The sequence below is a fragment of the Podarcis melisellensis genome, assembly GCF_964234715.1.
Source record: "Podarcis melisellensis genome assembly, chromosome: 7".
Lineage (NCBI taxonomy): Eukaryota > Metazoa > Chordata > Lepidosauria > Squamata > Lacertidae > Podarcis > Podarcis melisellensis.
The window spans coordinates 89,181,766-89,198,422 of NC_138539.1; the positions used below are offsets into that span (position 1 = coordinate 89,181,766).

At 46.5% G+C, this 16,657-nt stretch overlaps 1 protein-coding gene across 4 annotated transcripts in view; it reads left to right on the top strand.

Moving 5' to 3' along the window:
* The window catches only part of CFAP61 (cilia and flagella associated protein 61), a 177,446-nt gene that overhangs the window by 138,879 nt on the left and 21,910 nt on the right, over positions 1–16,657 (top strand). For 3 of the 4 annotated variants that reach the window (XM_081917728.1, XM_081917727.1, XM_081917729.1), the window contains 3 exons: positions 1,941–2,268; positions 2,962–3,053; positions 10,132–10,337. In XM_081917728.1, the coding sequence (XP_081773854.1) occupies positions 1,941–2,268; positions 2,962–3,053; positions 10,132–10,337 (626 nt within the window). Of the gene's footprint in view, positions 1–1,940; positions 2,269–2,961; positions 3,054–10,131; positions 10,338–16,657 lie in introns of those variants that run through there. The other variant, XM_081917730.1, reaches the window with a different exon arrangement.

Here is a 16,657-nt window from a genome sequence, read left to right on the forward strand (position 1 = left end):
CTGTGATCATACAATGAATACACAGGAACTAAAAGTTTGGCAGAAAATTCTTGATAAATGTATATAGCAGGATAAATGTCTCACAAGAGTAACCAATAATACTAGCTGAATTTGATTAAAAATATGGCTTGCACAAGATAGGGTAAAGATTCATGTCAGTTGGACAACTTAATGCCCCATTTGAAACATTAAGGTGAACGTCTAAAAATGAGAGGGGAAATTTATTAAAACAAAGTTAAATTCCACATTCATTATTGAAAAAAATGGGTCAAGTACAAATGGGAAATTTTTTACTTTTATCTATATTAAGTCATCGTATCAGTGTCAATCAGCTGTTGGATTTTGTTAACTAGGAAAAACATGTGATATATAAATTTGGGTATCTAGCAAATAATGGACTGATGTTAATAAGAAATGTAATTAGTCAAAAAAACAAGAGAACAGATTTTCCCATGGTTCCAATATCTGCTGTCTAAATTTGTAGGTTCAACCTGTGGGGTAAGGTATGGTTCCTTGGGGGGGAAATTACATCAGATAATATGGCAAAAAGTATTTCGACCAAAAATTATAAATAGTTAATGGATTTAGGGAAAGGGACTCAGTAGTCAGAACAAGGTGGAAAAGAGATCTGGGGTTTAGTATTTCCGAGAAGCAATTGGTCAAGATTTGGAGCTCTGTGAGAGAGTCCTAACTCAGCTTATCATTAAGAAAAGGTCAATATAAACAGCTTTTATGCTGGTACTTAATTTGAGCTAGGTTCAATAAAATCTACTCATAAATCATTTTAAATGCTGGAAGTGCTTAGCCAGAACTGTGCAATTATTACATATGTGGTGGGAATGTCGAGTCACCTATGATTTTTGGAGGAAAATTATACATATAATAATAGCAGTGACACAATTTACTTTGAGACTGCCCCTTGTACTGATCTTATTGAATTAGATTAAGGAGAATATCACTGGAAATTTGATATCTCTAATCAAGAGAATCAACATGGCGGACATATGTCAGACCATGTATGTCTTTAGAATATGGAGCATTTTGGCCAGATCCACCTCTACTGATAAATAAATGAATAAATCTATTCCAAGTTGTATCAAAAGTTTCAGTGTTTGTTATTTCCAATTGCCCTAAACAGAACAAGTCTGTTTTTTTCTGCTGGGCTATGCTCCACACCCTTTCATACCATGAAAATGTCCAAGGAGACTTCCATTTTTTAGCAGCCTCAAGCCTACCAGCTATTATCAAGCAAATAATCAGATCCTTGGACAACAGAGCTTTATTTAAGCTAATAAGCGCTAATTGGATCCATCAATATTTCTCACCCCATAATTTCTGAGATCTTCTCAAAGACACATAACTAAAATGCATGAAGCAGTAGGTACTCCCAATGCATATGAAAATATGTGCCTAAGTTCCAGTTACAGATAGGTAGCCGTGTTGGTCTGCCATTGTTGGTCTGCCGTGTTGGTCTGCCATTGTTGGTCTGCCATTTTTTTTGTTGTGCCTAAGTTGTTGCACCTTCTCTAACATATGTGTGGACTTGATAACTTGATGTCCCTCAATGGGGCACAATAACCCCAGTGGATTGCCTTTGTAGCAGGGATGGGGAAGCTCCAGCCCAAGGGTCACATTTGGTCCGGCATGAGTCCCAATTTGGCCCACAAGCCATTTTCTCCAAACCATAACTACCTGTCCTACACCTGACATCATATGCAACGTCAGGTGTAAGGCAGGTAGAGATGCAACTGCATCAGCTGTGTGACAGAGTTCCCCATGGGAATTGCACAGCTGATCCCTGCAGATTGCAGACTCAAAGGCACTGCCCCTTAGCTGAAAGTGGGTGCCTTCAAGCATGATGATTAGTGTAGCTGCATCTGAAGGGCACCATGTTGGCTCTGCCTGTTTTATAGGGTGACTAATTACTGCCTTATTTTTAGGCATTCTTTAACTTTACTGAAAAAAGAGTGGATTATGAGACCTTCAAGGCAATTAATGATGCATGTCTAGTTTACGACGGGAGGCTTGTGATTGATACCAACTTCCATACTAATGATATCGCCATCAGAGCTGCAGGTTCTTTAACCAAGTTCTCCAATATATACTATGCCAATGAATGGACACACAGCAATTTCAGCTCAAAAGAGGTTGGCTTCCAGCTTGCTGCAACCATGCTAAATCTTTTTGATCCAACTCTGGAGCCAGTTTTTGAACCCCCAGAAGATTTGGATAGACTCATCCCTATATACAAGGGGTGCAAAGTTCAAGGTGGGCCAAGAACATTCCTTTTCATTGTCTAGCATTACTATAATATTTTCATCTTGTGCAGCATGAAATGTGAAGTGAAGGAAATTAACATTTGTATAAGGCAGGGGTAGTCAAACTTTTTATACCTACCACCCACTAATGCATCTTTCTTGGTGGTAAAATGTCCTTACCGCCCACCAGTGCTCGATGGAAGGAGGATTCAGCTTGTGCTGTAGAACCCCCGACTGCCCACCTAGAATCCTGAAACACCCACTAGTGGGCGGTAGGAACCAGGCTGACAACCCCTGGTATAAGGTGTATAAAGTATCAGTTTTAGAAAACTATTGTTCCTATATTTTAATATAAGGAGGATTTTTTCCCCAGGCAGAATTTTTTCTCATGAACATCTGGCATAGATGTCAAGTGCAAATTCATATATAGATATAGTTGCATGCCGCCACTATCACTGAGCTGTGTAAGATTCCAGGGGTTCTAGGTGCTTACACATGGTTCAGATGAACCTATGAAACAACAGCAAGGTACTACCTGTTCTTGCTCCAATCACCATGGCATTGTTTTAGAAATAACAAAAAAAAATTGTAACAAAGAGTTTTAAACGTGGAATTATCATATTTTATGATTAACAAATTAGCTGTCACATATGCTGGCAGCCATTATAGAGATCTTCACAATACCTCTCATTGCTTCTGACAGGTGGTGTTCTACCTGGAAAATATAATTATGTGCATATTTTTAAACCTGGAATTCCTTCTCGCTTGGATGTACAAGAATCACAACCTAATTACGTAAGTTCTAAAAATATGTGAGTCGTGTAAAGCAGGCCCATGTGATCTGGTACTGCTGCAGCTTTCAGTTTTCTAGGAAATCTGTGGCTGTATTGTAAGCCGAACATAGCGATGCAATGATAGTGAAAACTTTACCACCTGAACTTCTCTGTGTGTTTAGGTTAAGGTGACAACCTTACTCAGTGCCCTCCAGTGTTGTGGGTGTCCTGGTGTATGTCCTCTTCAGTAAAAACACAGGACACTAAGGGTGATATTCAGTGACAGTCCTACTCAGAGTAGATTCACTGAGGTTGCCAGATATGGGTCTGCTCTAACTTAGCTGAATACCACCTGTCAGGGTTTCAGGGAGAGAAGAGCAGATGGGGGAGGAGACAGAGAGCGAGGGGAAAGAATCCCAGAGAGATGAGGAGGAGGATGACGATGACCAAAGGTCGCCCATGAGTCTGTCCAGTGAGTCAGAGGACTCCTAAAAGGGGGCCCCCCTGGTCAGACCAAGGGGAGGCCAAGGGGGAAGCAGTCAGGAGCAGGGGAGCGAAGGGAGAACCCCCAGTGGGAGTTGGACACCGGAGCCGGCTTCTCAGCCGGAACGGAGTGAAGGGGGTGGAGTTACCAGTGTGTCAGAGGGAGCAGAGCAAGAAGGAGACAGGGGGAGGAGATCGGAGCAGGACGCTCTGCCAGAAGGGGCGGAGAGTAGCACCGGGAGCAGTGTAGCGGTCGAGAGAAAGGTCAGAAGCAACGTACGCGCGCCAAGTTCAAATGTGGAGGCGCGCGGAAGTGAGGAGAGCCCTGGGGAGGAGCCCGGCCCCAAAGCAAGAAGGAGGGGGGCAGAGGCGTCAGAGGATTCAGCCTCGGGCGAGTCCCGGCGGGGGGGAACCCAGGGGGGCAGAAAGACCCTGCGGAAAAGGAAGGAGAGGAAGAGGTGGTCCAGCACAAGCCTCTTAAACTGGTGTAGGGGCGGTACGGATTCAGAGGGGACTTCAGCGATCTAATGTTACAGACGTGGAGCCACGGAGATGGAATGTAAAAGGAGCAATGATCTTCAATAAAGACTTTTGTAAATAAACTGGATTGGACTTGGGTCTCTTGTGAGCTGGGACCAACGGGTGGCTCTGACAGTAAGTCCCCTCTCCTTCCACGCAAAAAATTTTTTTTTGCAAAGCTCACCAACGGTAGCAGCCATGAGTACGGAGGAACAGCTGCTAACGCTGAGGAATCAGGTTACCGAACTCACAGCTGCAGTCATTGCATCTCAGAAGAAGAATGACGAACTGGAGAAGGCTTGCCAGGACCTGCGAACAAGGTGGGAGCATGCAAGCGGGGCAGGGGTCCCGGGATCCAGATCGGAGGGAGTTGGACTTGGACGGCGGGGGGGCACCCTAGTTACCCACTTCGATGGCAACCTGCAAAACTATCCTAACTTCAGGGCAGATGTCGTGTATGCACTGCATTTGCTTCGCAATGATTTTAAAGATGAGGAGGAGAGAGTGGGGTTTATAATTTCGCATTTGCATGGAGAGGCTAGAACTTGGTTGCGCAATTTGTGGCGCGAAGATGGCCCTGCCCGCCGCAATTCTGATGAATTTATTAAAGCGATGGATGCTTGTTTCCAGTCATCTGTGGATGTGGATATTGCTCGTAGACAGATGCACGGACTGCGGCAAGGCAAAGCCACTGTACGTCAATATCATTCCAGATTCTTCGCATTATTAACTGCGTTGGGCTGGGAGAAGGACAGTAAACCAGTAAGAGATCTGTTCTGGGAAGGTCTTAGCCCCCCCATCAAGGATGAGATTGCCAGAGGAGATAGACCCCAGACCCTAGAAGACGTGGTGCAGAGGGCTCTTGCGATCGGAATACGACACGAGGGACGCCCTTGGCACGATGGGGAGGGACCCCAGGCGCGTGCACCAGCGAGAACACCCCCTTTTGTCCCCAGGGACTTCAGCCAGACGCACCCCTCGCCCTTGGGGAGGCAGGGAGAAGAGCCGATGGAAATTGGTGGTGCTAGGGCTCAGACACCATCCACAGCCCCTGTTTCCGGTGCAGTGAAGGCGAAGCCTCCTAGAGGGACCAGGAAATGTTACATCTGTGACAGTGCACAGTATATGGCGAAAGAGTGCCCCCAGAGGCTCCAAAAACACACTGCAGCTCTAGCAACAGTGGCAGCGGAAGTGGTGCAAAGAGAGCAGCCTCAGGGAAACGACAATGCCTGGCTGGAAGCGGAGCTACTGGGGCTCAGCCAGGCGAATCTGTAGAGCAGTCCCCAGCACCCTTGCAACGCACAGACCCTTTACCACCCAAGCCAGCAGTGCAACTCACTGCAACCCTTCAGCTGCCGAATGGACACTCCCTGGAAGTTCCCATCACGATTGATTCAGGGAGCAATGCGGATTTTGTGGGAATGCAATTTGTCAAGCAGCATCGCATAGCGCTCCTGCCTGCAATGACGCCTCTGAACGTAGTCACGGTGGACGGCAGGAAATTGCTGGGAGGGCAAGTTGTGCAGCAGACGCCTCCCATGGTGATGCAGATTGGAAATCATCGAGAAGTAATTAGCTTCAATGTCACCCACCTGTCAGACACGCCCATCGTATTGGGCATGAGTTGGCTGGAGAGGCATAGTCCTGCTGTAGCGTGGTACCAGCGGCAAATCACCTTCTGCTCATCGTACTGTGCTCAGCATTGCATCCAGACCAATCAGGAGGAGGGGGCCGAGCAGCAGCTGCAACTTGGCATGGTGCAGGCAGTGCCTCGCAAGTACGAAGGATTCTTGGAGGTTTTCTGCGAGAAAGAAGCTGACAAGTTGCCGCCTCACAGGCCTTACGATTGTGCGATCGACCTGGTGCCAGGGGCGCAACTGCCAACTGCAAAGCTGTATTCCATGTCTGAGGACGAGATGCAAGAGCTCAGAGAGTTCATAGAGCATAATCTGAAGCGCGGTTTCATCCGGGAATCCAAAGCAGTGGGAGGCAGTCCTGTTTTCTTTGTGAAGAAGAAAGACACGCCCCAAAAAAGACTCATTGTGGACTATAGATTCATAAACAGACTGACTAAGCCCAAGGCCTTTCCCATGCCCAAGATTGACGACCTCCTAGCGACCGTTAGGAAGGGTAAGATCTTCACCAAGTTGGATTTGCGTGGAGCGTACAACCTCATCCGCATCCGGAAGGGCGATGAGTGGAAGACTGCCATGTTCACGCCTCTGGGCACGTATGAATACAGAGTTATGCCGTTTGGTCTCCAAAATGGCAGCCACGTTTTCCAAGCCTTTATGCATCACGTGCTGGCGGGACTCCTCTACAAGAAGTGTGTGTGTTTTCTCGACGACATCCTGATCTTCTCGGAATCGCCGGAAGCTCACGAGAAGGACGTAAAGGAGGTCCTGCAGAGGTTGCGGGAGCACAGGCTTTACGCCAAGTTGGAGAAGTGCCAGTTTGATGTAACGGAGGTGGATTTCCTCGGCTACAAGCTGTCCGACGAGGGGCTGGCCATGGACAGCGTCAAGGTCCGAGCGGTGTTGGACTGGAAGAGCCCACGCAATCGGAAGGAAGTCCAGAGATTCATCGGATTTGCCAATTTTTATCGCAAATTCATCAGAGGTTTTGCAAAGGAGACGGCAGCAATCACGGACACCCTCAGTTCCAAGAAGAAGAAGTTCGCTTGGACGGAACAGGCAGAGCGCTCCTTTCGGAAGCTTAAAAGCCTCTTCGCCTCCGAGGAGCAGCTACTGCACGTGAATCCCGGCAGGCCCATGCGGGTAGAAACCGACGCGTCAGACAGAGCGGTTGGAGCCGTCCTTCTGCAGGAGGATCCGCAAGGGAATTGGAGGCCTGGCGCCTTCTACTCCCGGAAGCTCAGCAAGACGGAGCAGAACTACACCATATGGGACAGGGAGCTGTTGGCCATTCACGCAGCTTTCAAAGCGTGGCGACACTTCCTCATAGGAGCCAAGCACACAGTGCAGGTGCGCACGGATCACAAGAACTTAGAGTATTGGCGAACAGCGAAGCTGCAGAGCCAAAGACACATGCGCTGGGCAGAATTCTTCGCGGATTTCGACTTCAGAATAGAATACATCCCGGGGGATTCCAATGTTATAGCCGATGCGCTCTCCAGGAAACCACAATATCTTGAGGAGACGGCACCAGTAGCAGCGAAGCACATTTTCGCACCGCAGGCGTGGGCGTGCGCTGCCATCGCAGTCAACCTGGACGCGATGCGACGCGTGTTGCAAGTGGATCAATTTGCACAATCCAAGATGGAGGAGCTGCACAGGGGGTCGCAGAGAGACAATGAGTTCCAGTTGCGAGACGGGCTCTTGACTCGCAAGGGTGCCCTCTACGTGCCAAGCGACGAGCTTCGCGCAAAGGTTCTGCAGCAGTTGCACGACGCCCCCAGTGCGGGCCACTTCGGCAAGGAGAAGACAATAGAACTAGTGGCCAGGGACTTTTGGTGGCCCCAGATGCGGGGTGAGGTGGCGGATTACGTTGCCAGGTGTGACACCTGTCAGAGGTCCAAACCAGTACACCAGAAGCCAGCGGGATTGCTGGAACCGCTGGAGACGCCGCAGCAGCCGTGGGAGAGGGTAGCCCTGGATTTTGTTACTGATCTGCCCAGCTCCAGGGGCAAGACGGCGGTACTGGTGGTTGTGGACTTGTTCACCAAGATGGCGCACTTCATTCCTTGTGCCAAGGTGGCGACGGCAGAACAGACCGCCAAACTCTTCATCGACCACATGTTCAGAGTGCATGGGCTACCGCAGTCCGTCCTGTCCGACAGGGGGCGCCAATTTGTTTCCAACTTCTGGCAGAAGCTTCTAGGTATCCTGCACGTCAAGATCGACCTAGCGTCGGCGAGACATCCACAGACCAACGGCCAAGCAGAGAGGGTCAACGCGATCATGCAGCAGTACCTGAGATGTTACGCCAATCAGCGACCCGCAGCGTGGGTGGACTACCTGCCGATGGCTGAGTTTGCCTACAACAACACAAAGCACGCATCGACAGGGGTGACGCCGTTCTTCGCGAACAATGGCCGTCATCCCAGAACCTTTCCGAGGCTTATAGCACCAGGAGAGGGGGTGCCACAAGAGGCCGACCAGTTTGCAGCAGAGTTGCAAGAGGTGCACGAGGAGCTGCGGAGACATTTGGAGCTGGCCAAACAAGCCTATAAGGTGCAGGCGGACAAACACAGAAGGGCGGGAGAAGACATCCAGGTGGGGGATTGGGTATGGTTAGCAGCCCAAGCGATGCCAGCCAAATCGTTAGCCAAAAAGAAGCTAGGACACAGGCAGCTAGGGCCATACCAAGTTGAGGCTAGGATCAATCCTGTAGCATTTCGCCTGGCCCTCCCAGAAGGCTCCAGAGTGCACCCGGTCTTTCATAGGTCGGTGCTCACTCCCTACAAGGCCCCACACAGGTTTCAGGAGTCAGAAACAGTACCAGACCCACGCAAAGAGTCACCCAAGAGGGGGGGGTCGCCTAGGGCCGAACCGCTCAACGAGGTCACAGAGATACTGGACTCGAGATGGGGGGCAGAGGGAGTTGAATACTTTCTCGCCAGAGAGGGGACCCCAGCCAGTGCCAATAGTTGGGTGCCGGGCTACGCGTTAGACGAACCCCTTTTGAAAGATGAGTTCCATGCACTTTTCCCACATAGACCCATGCCAGCTGAGTACTTTGATGACTGGCTTTTCACGCCCACATTGTCAGATACCACGTTCAGGGGCTTTTCTTCCGCCGAGGAGGGAACGCCCGAATCGAGCCCGCCCAGGGGATCGTGTTCGGGAGTGGACACACTACCTTCGGATTGGTGGGAGGAGCAACCAGGGGAGGACTGGCGTAAGAGGTGGGTGAAGTGGCCTTGGAAGGCAGCACCAGACGAAGTAGCAATGGAAGAAGAGACTGAGACCGCGTTGGGTGAAGAACCCGAGTTCGAACACACATACACAGAACTGCCAGCAGAGAACATTGAAGTAGACGACCTGTATCCCGAATCTACCCCCGAAGAGCCGCAGCTTCCACAACCTGCACCCGACGAGCGGGAGGGGGGAAGGGGGGGCTTCGAGGGGGGGATGGATGTCAGGGTTTCAGGGAGAGAAGAGCAGATGGGGGAGGAGACAGAGAGCGAGGGGGAAGAATCCCAGAGAGATGAGGAGGAGGATGACGATGACCAAAGGTCGCCCATGAGTCTGTCCAGTGAGTCAGAGGACTCCCAAAAGGGGGCCCCCCTGGTCAGACCAAGGGGAGGCCAAGGGGGAAGCAGTCAGGAGCAGGGGAGCGAAGGGAGAACCCCCAGTGGGAGTTGGACACCGGAGCCGGCTTCTCAGCCGGAACGGAGTGAAGGGGGTGGAGTTACCAGTGTGTCAGAGGGAGCAGAGCAAGAAGGAGACAGGGGGAGGAGATCGGAGCAGGACGCTCTGCCAGAAGGGGCGGAGAGTAGCACCGGGAGCAGTGTAGCGGTCGAGAGAAAGGTCAGAAGCAGCGTACGCGCGCCAAGTTCAAATGTGGAGGCGCGCGGAAGTGAGGAGAGCCCTGGGGAGGAGCCCGGCCCCAAAGCAAGAAGGAGGGGGGCAGAGGCGTCAGAGGATTCAGCCTCGGGCGAGTCCCAGCGGGGGGGAACCCAGGGGGGCAGAAAGACCCTGCGGAAAAGGAAGGAGAGGAAGAGGTGGTCCAGCACAAGCCTCTTAAACTGGTGTAGGGGCGGTACGGATTCAGAGGGGACTTCAGCGATCTAATGTTACAGACGTGGAGCCACGGAGATGGAATGTAAAAGGAGCAATGATCTTCAATAAAGACTTTTGTAAATAAACTGGATTGGACTTGGGTCTCTTGTGAGCTGGGACCAACGGGTGGCTCTGACACCACCCTTAACATTTAACTACAGCTAATTTTGCATCGAATAGCAAGACAGACGGTGTTATTGTGTATAACCCACAACAGAGAATAATGACTTCCTAGATATCCAACAGTATTGATGATAAAACACCTCAGAGTTTGCTAATCCCTCTTTAGCAATATGCTGTCCAACTTTGTTTTCCTCTGTCTGCTGTCACAACTGTTTTCTTAATTTATCACAGGGGATGGCAATCACAACAGGAGATGCAATAAAGGGAAACTACTTCAGAATACATGTCAACCAGTACAGTATGATAGAAACAATTACCTGCTTTTCAAAGGATCCTGTTCCTGTCTCCAACTACATCTGTTTATTTGCACAGCACGAGCGTCTTCTTAATAATCTTTGTTCTCGCTGGAGGGAAGGACTGATCACAGATCTCTACAGGTGAGTTAATTTTAGTACATAAAGTCTGTCTTAATTCAGTTATTATTGGGGCACTTTTGGCAAAGCTCCTCCTCCTGGTTGTAGGCAGGAGCAGAAATAAGAACCCCTGTCTGGTTAGATGAACACAAGGTCCATGGAGAGCACTGCACAGGTAAATCCCAGCTCCCCTGGTACTGCCAGACTAATTGACTTATCATTCATTTATTTAACAGTTACACCTCACTTTTCCTTCTAGGAATTTAATGTTTCAATGTGAGCCAATGGATGCTGAATGAGTGTACAAGTGTCGCAGCAGTTTTAGCAATCTGGTTTGCATTGGGGGGGTTAATATTTACAGTGCTATTCCAATGAAACTTGAGCTGACTACAGCATGGTTTATGTTATGTATTGAAGTTCTCACCCTGGGCCAGCAGGGGGATACTGTAGATAGTTTTCACTCAGGTCCACATATGCAAATAAGGAATTGAAAGTGACGTTCAGTGATTGGATAGTTACAGAAAGTGGTTACTGTTGCGTTCTAGTGGAGCTCTAGTGGAGCCTTCAGTTCAGTTCTGTTCTGGCCTGTGAATAAACAAGAGCTGTTTGAAGAATCGCCGTGACGTCTGATATGTTCACCCACAACTTAACAGTTTACCATGGAAATGTGGCATACACATAAAATGATGAAGCTGCTGGTGATAAAGGCATTGTCCTCTTCCCTGCCCCTGCTCTCCACTAATCCTCACAACAAGCCTGTGAAGTATGTTACGCTGAGAGTTGGTGGCTGTCCCAGAGCCACTCAGTGAGCTTCATGGCTGAGTGAGGAACTGAACCCAGGCCTCCCCATAGTAAGAATCTAGTCCATTTCTTTGATGATTTGTAGTACAGAGCAAACACTATTAATATCTTAACCGATCTGCATTCAGTGCTGGTGATGGAAATTCCCAAGATCAATATGCTTTGAGACCATGGGTGGTGTTACTCTGAGTAAAAATTAAGTTTTACTCAGAGTACACCTCTTAAAATCCATGAATACATCTAATTTACATCCATTAATATCAGGAAGCCTACTCTGAGTAAAACCTAGTTGACTACTACCTCATGCTACTTTTTCTAGAAAAAGAGGTGCCAGAACTCACCATGAACGCCTCCCTCATGCTCTTATAATGGCAATGGTGCCCACCTGAGAGGTGCTGGAACTGAGTTCTGGCAAGTTCCAGATGAAAAAAATGCCCTGCAACTAATACTCATGCAAGTAAAGGTAAAGGACCCCTGGACAGTTAAGTCCAGTCCAAGGGGTCTATGGGGTGTGGTGTTCATCTTGCCTCAGGCCAAGGGAGGCGGTGTTTGTCCACAGACAGCTTTCTGGGTCATGTGGCCAGCAGAACTAAACAGCTATTGGTGCATGGAGGACCGTGACGAGTGCTGGAGCACCCAGAAACGCTCTTTACCTTCCTGCCACAGTGGTACCTGTTTATGCAAGTATTCTCTGCTGGCTTGCCTGTTACCTGCAAGACAGCAGAGATGGTTGTAGCAAGCAACATAAGCCTCTTGAAATGTTTACATAATCCTGGTAGTATCATTAATGCCACAATAGCGCAAGGAAATTTATCAAAATATCCAATTTACATAGGTACCTATTCAACAGGGAGGTCACGGCATCTTTCTTGCTTTTTTGGAAATAGGGTTGTGGATTATCTAATTGTATAGTTTTCTTGGGCAGGAAATACAAAAATATTATATTGGCTTATTTATTTAGTTTTGGCTTGTTTTGTTTAATTTTTATTGTAGCTTTCCCAATGGTTGGAGGAGATAACAAGTTTAGGAAAAAGATACAATAAAGTTAGTACTGTATACCACCCCTTCTGAACTTCCGACTCCTTCTGAAAAGGGTTTTTTTTAATTCCAGGAAGCATATTAATTGAAATTTTATTTTATAGTTTTAGCTGATTTTTCTTTTTATATTGTGTCTTTAGAAGCTGCTTAAAGACTATTGTAGTTAAGTAGTATATAAATTGTTTTAATAAAGAAATAAAATTTGTCAGTAGTACTGTTAAGTTTCAAATGCATACCGTACTTTTTGTCTCTTTTTTTTGTAAGGCTGAAGAGTGCTTATTGTTATCCTTTTGTAGCAGGATTATATTTTTCCTCTACACAAAATCCATTGCCCTATGAACTCAGTAAAACAGCTGTCACCTGGGAGTTATTTTGCCTGTCTATGACATGCAAATTATCTTTTAAATTAGAGGCCATATCTAACCATGAATTTTCTCACTGCCTTGCACTCATCAGGTTGAAGGCTTCAACCCTGTAGAGCTAGATTTCATGATAGCAATATTGTTTCAAAATTAATTAAATTTCTGAATTAACAGTGACAACTAGGCCCAACAGACATGCATCCTATGAGTTCTAACAGTGTGACTTATCCTGTATTGCATATACAAGTTAGACTGTTGTACCTCAGTTGAGTTCATGATGTTAGCTACACTTTTATGGAGCTTTTCCTTTACATTTGATAGTTACCACTGCACTGGAAATGTAAATTGATTTCAGTTTTGTAAAATTGCTTCAGCAATTTGGAAAGTAGGCATGGTAAAGCACTTTTGAATATCAATGCAGATGATTATCATTCCTTGAAGTATAGTGAGATTTAGAATGAAATCATACTCACAAATGAATCCCTGTCCTATTTGTTATCAATGCAGCACAGGTACAAGTTCCAGTACCCACTTCCCAGTTGTTTCTCGGGACACATACAAACACAATCCCCTTTGTCTAGTTGCAGGTACCAAAGGCATGATTTGAATCAGATGCAGACCACTTGGTAATCTCTCAGCCAATGGAAGCTTGCTCTGCGTGGCTAATTGGTTGTATTTTAATGCACTTTGCCCATTGCATGTAACATGAGCTTGCTAGTGTTGCACCCACCTGGACTATTGATTACTGACATGTTAAGATTAACACATGAATGAGTCATACATGGAAATATTACATGTGTAACAGCTTTTCCTGTGGCCCATATCCTATATAAGTGAGACCTAGAGGAGTTTGGCAATACTCTCATATTTCCAAATGCTATCTACTCATACACTTGTATGGTATTTGATCGTTATGGGTAGAATCAAAGTACATATAATAATACTTGCATTGGACTATGAAGAGGATGTTACTAATGTTGTTAAGAAATTTCGTGATAGAATTTTCTTCCCCTACCTCCATTTTTAATGAATTTTACCAAGTGAAAATACATACAGAAAGGATAAAAACAAGAAGAGATTAACAAATTGAGTCAAGTAAAATTTAACACAAACGTTAATAGAAAATGTAATCCACCTCTCCCATAATATACCTGTAATATATTTCCAATCAAAATATATCCAAGACGTTATTAAATCACTAACACTTCTGGCTGTAAATATTCTTCAGATTTAACCCTGTTCCAACAAAAAAGGAGATCAAGTGACAGAAAAACCATCTGTTGAGCGTATTTTCCAGTCTCACAGATGCCTAAAACATGTTCACTTATTCATCAAGGCAGTCTGCCACATTTTCCTCAGCCATTTGCTGAAACCTAGTTGAATAACTCTTCCAATATTTTCCCAATTATATTCTAGTTGTTAATAATAAATTTCAACCCAAACACAATAGTAACTTTTTACAATGCCTCTTAGTTAGTTGTGAGTAATAGACTCTTAAATTATACAATTATAGTGTTATAGGGGGAAAATATTACAAAGATATCCCTAAAGCAAGCAGGGTGGGGGACACACAGTGTGTGGCTTTCCTTTTATTTTTACAGTACTGATAAAATATATGCATTAAAAAAGTCTACAGAGAGAATCCTCATTGCAATTAAGGGATTATATTAAACCTGGGATGGATGCTGAATATGAAGATTAGATGTAAAACAGACGTTCAAAACATCAGGCTTGTTGTTTACTCAAAGCCAGAACATGATGTGCAGTTCTGTGGAATCTGGTAGTTCCAAAGCATTATCAGGACATGTTTGTATTGAAAAGGATTCCACCTTAACGCTTCAGTTCACCCTGAAGGCTTCCTTAAGGTTGCCATCAATTTTCCTTTCTGTCAAAAAGAGAGGCTGTGAGCATGGCTGAATATGCCTAATGCCACTCAGTACACTTTGCACCCTAATTAGAGGTAAATAGGTGTGCATTTTTTGAAAAGACAGAATAAAGGCAAAGTAATACATGAAAGCCCTAACAGCTTTCCTATTCTGCTAGAATTAAATCCTAACCTTGAATCATACTATTCATACATGTATAAAAGATAAATATAAATGGCCAATGAATATTTGGAAGCATTAGATATTTATTTTCTGTATTACATCACTAGGTTTTTAATGAATAACTGTGCTCCTAATGAGCAGCTAGACTACCAAGAAATCCAGGGATTAGAATTTGAAAAGCTTCCTTGTACTAAAAATTTATAATTAAACTTGATTAGGTAAACCTTTGAGCAGTTGTTAATGTATATTCCATATTCCTGTCCTTTTTGAATGTCAATTGCAAACTGTTAAATAATATTTAGTGTTTATTTAGCCCTTTAATCTGCATAAAATGCTTTTACATGCATTGAGATCAGAGTTATTATCCCTGTATTGTAGATAGGAGACTGAGGGTGAGAAACACAGGTTATATTTAGCTAGAGGGTTTACTGGATTCAGGATTCAGATAGTTCCTCTCTCAGTGCCATCCCAAGCATGAATGACAGGACTCCTTCTGTAGTGTGCTTCAGATTTGGAATATATGTCAGGCCCCCTCCTTAAGCCATTTTTGTTAGAAACTGAAGACATTTTTATTTTAGCAGGCTGTAGAAATTTATTTTAGATCTTTCTGTTGCCTGATTTTGCTGCGATTTTCCTGATTCTTATCATTTGTTTTTACTTACCGTATTTTTCGCTCTATAACACGCACCCGACCATAACACGCATGTAGTTTTTAGAGGAGGAAAATCCGTAGGCATGCCACCTGTAGGCATTCCCTCCATAACACGTGTTATGGTATTAGGGGGGCTACTCGTGCGTAAGCGTTTAAGCCCTCCAGGCTCTGCAAATCAGTTTCTAAACTCTCCCAGTCCGCGGAGCCATGGGTGCATGGCTACCTCAATCGCTGGCAGAATCCGTCAGTGGGCGCTTCTGGAATTTACGCCAATATAAGAGTTCCTTAACGGAAACTCTCCGTCTGGATTCTCTGCGTGACAGTTTCCTGCGCGGAGTAGGCGTCCCCAGTGGAGGTCCTGAGCCCTCCCCGCTGTTCTCACTGGAAGCATCTTGGAGCCATTCCTCCGCCTGAGTTTCTGCAGGAACTCTCCCTCTCCCCCTGCTGGTTCCTTCCTCAGCATCTGAGGGTCTCCTAGCCTCCTTGAGCCCTTCCACCACCTGACTCTCCAATGGCAGTTCCCTGACATCCACCTCCCCTCCAGGACCCCCCTCACCCCCTGTTTCCCCCTCTTCTCTGGGTGGTGAGGTCGGGAACCCCCTGAAAGAATCCTCCTCATCTTCAGATGACTCGAAAACCGCTCTCCATCTACTACTGTCCCTTCTTCCCGAATACTCTTCCCCGTCTGATTCTTCTTCCTCTTCCTGTCCTGATTCTGGGAACCACTCGAACTCCTCTTCCTCGTCAGTGGTTCCGAAGTGTTCCTCCCAGAACCTAGCCAAGGGCTGAGGCTTCCTTGGGAACCGGCGATGAAACATTTCTACTAATACCTCATCGTTGACCGTTTCTGCCGGTACCCAGGTATTTTCAGACTCCGGTTCCCCTTCCCATTCTACTAAGTACTCCACCTGTTTACCTTTCTTCCGAGAGTCGAGTATTTCTGCTACATGACTGCTGCTTTCCCTCTCTTCCACTTGCGGTGCCGCGAGAACCTCACTTTCACGTCCCAAAATTTCCCGCCCCTCCCGGTATGGTGACAGTAATGACCTATGGAATACTGGATGCAGTTTCATGTTGTTGGGCAGCCTGAGCCTAAAGGCTACCGGATTGACTTGCTGTATAACCTTGAAGGGTCCCAGTCGTTTCAGTCTCAATTTCTTGCAACCCCCCTTGAATGGCAACCCTTGTGTTGACAACCACACCCAGTTCCCCACCCTTATGGTCTCTCCTTCCCTTCTGCTCTTATCTGCCTGTCTCTTGTATTCTTCCTTAGCCCTATCTAAATTCAATTTCAGCTGTTGATGTATTGCTTCCATTTCTTCCACAAAATGTTCCGCTGCCGGTACGCTCCATCTTTCCCCTCCTTCCCCCGGAAAGGCCCTGGGGTGAGACCCATAATTGGCCATGAATGGACTCATGCCGGTGGACACATTTTCTGCATTA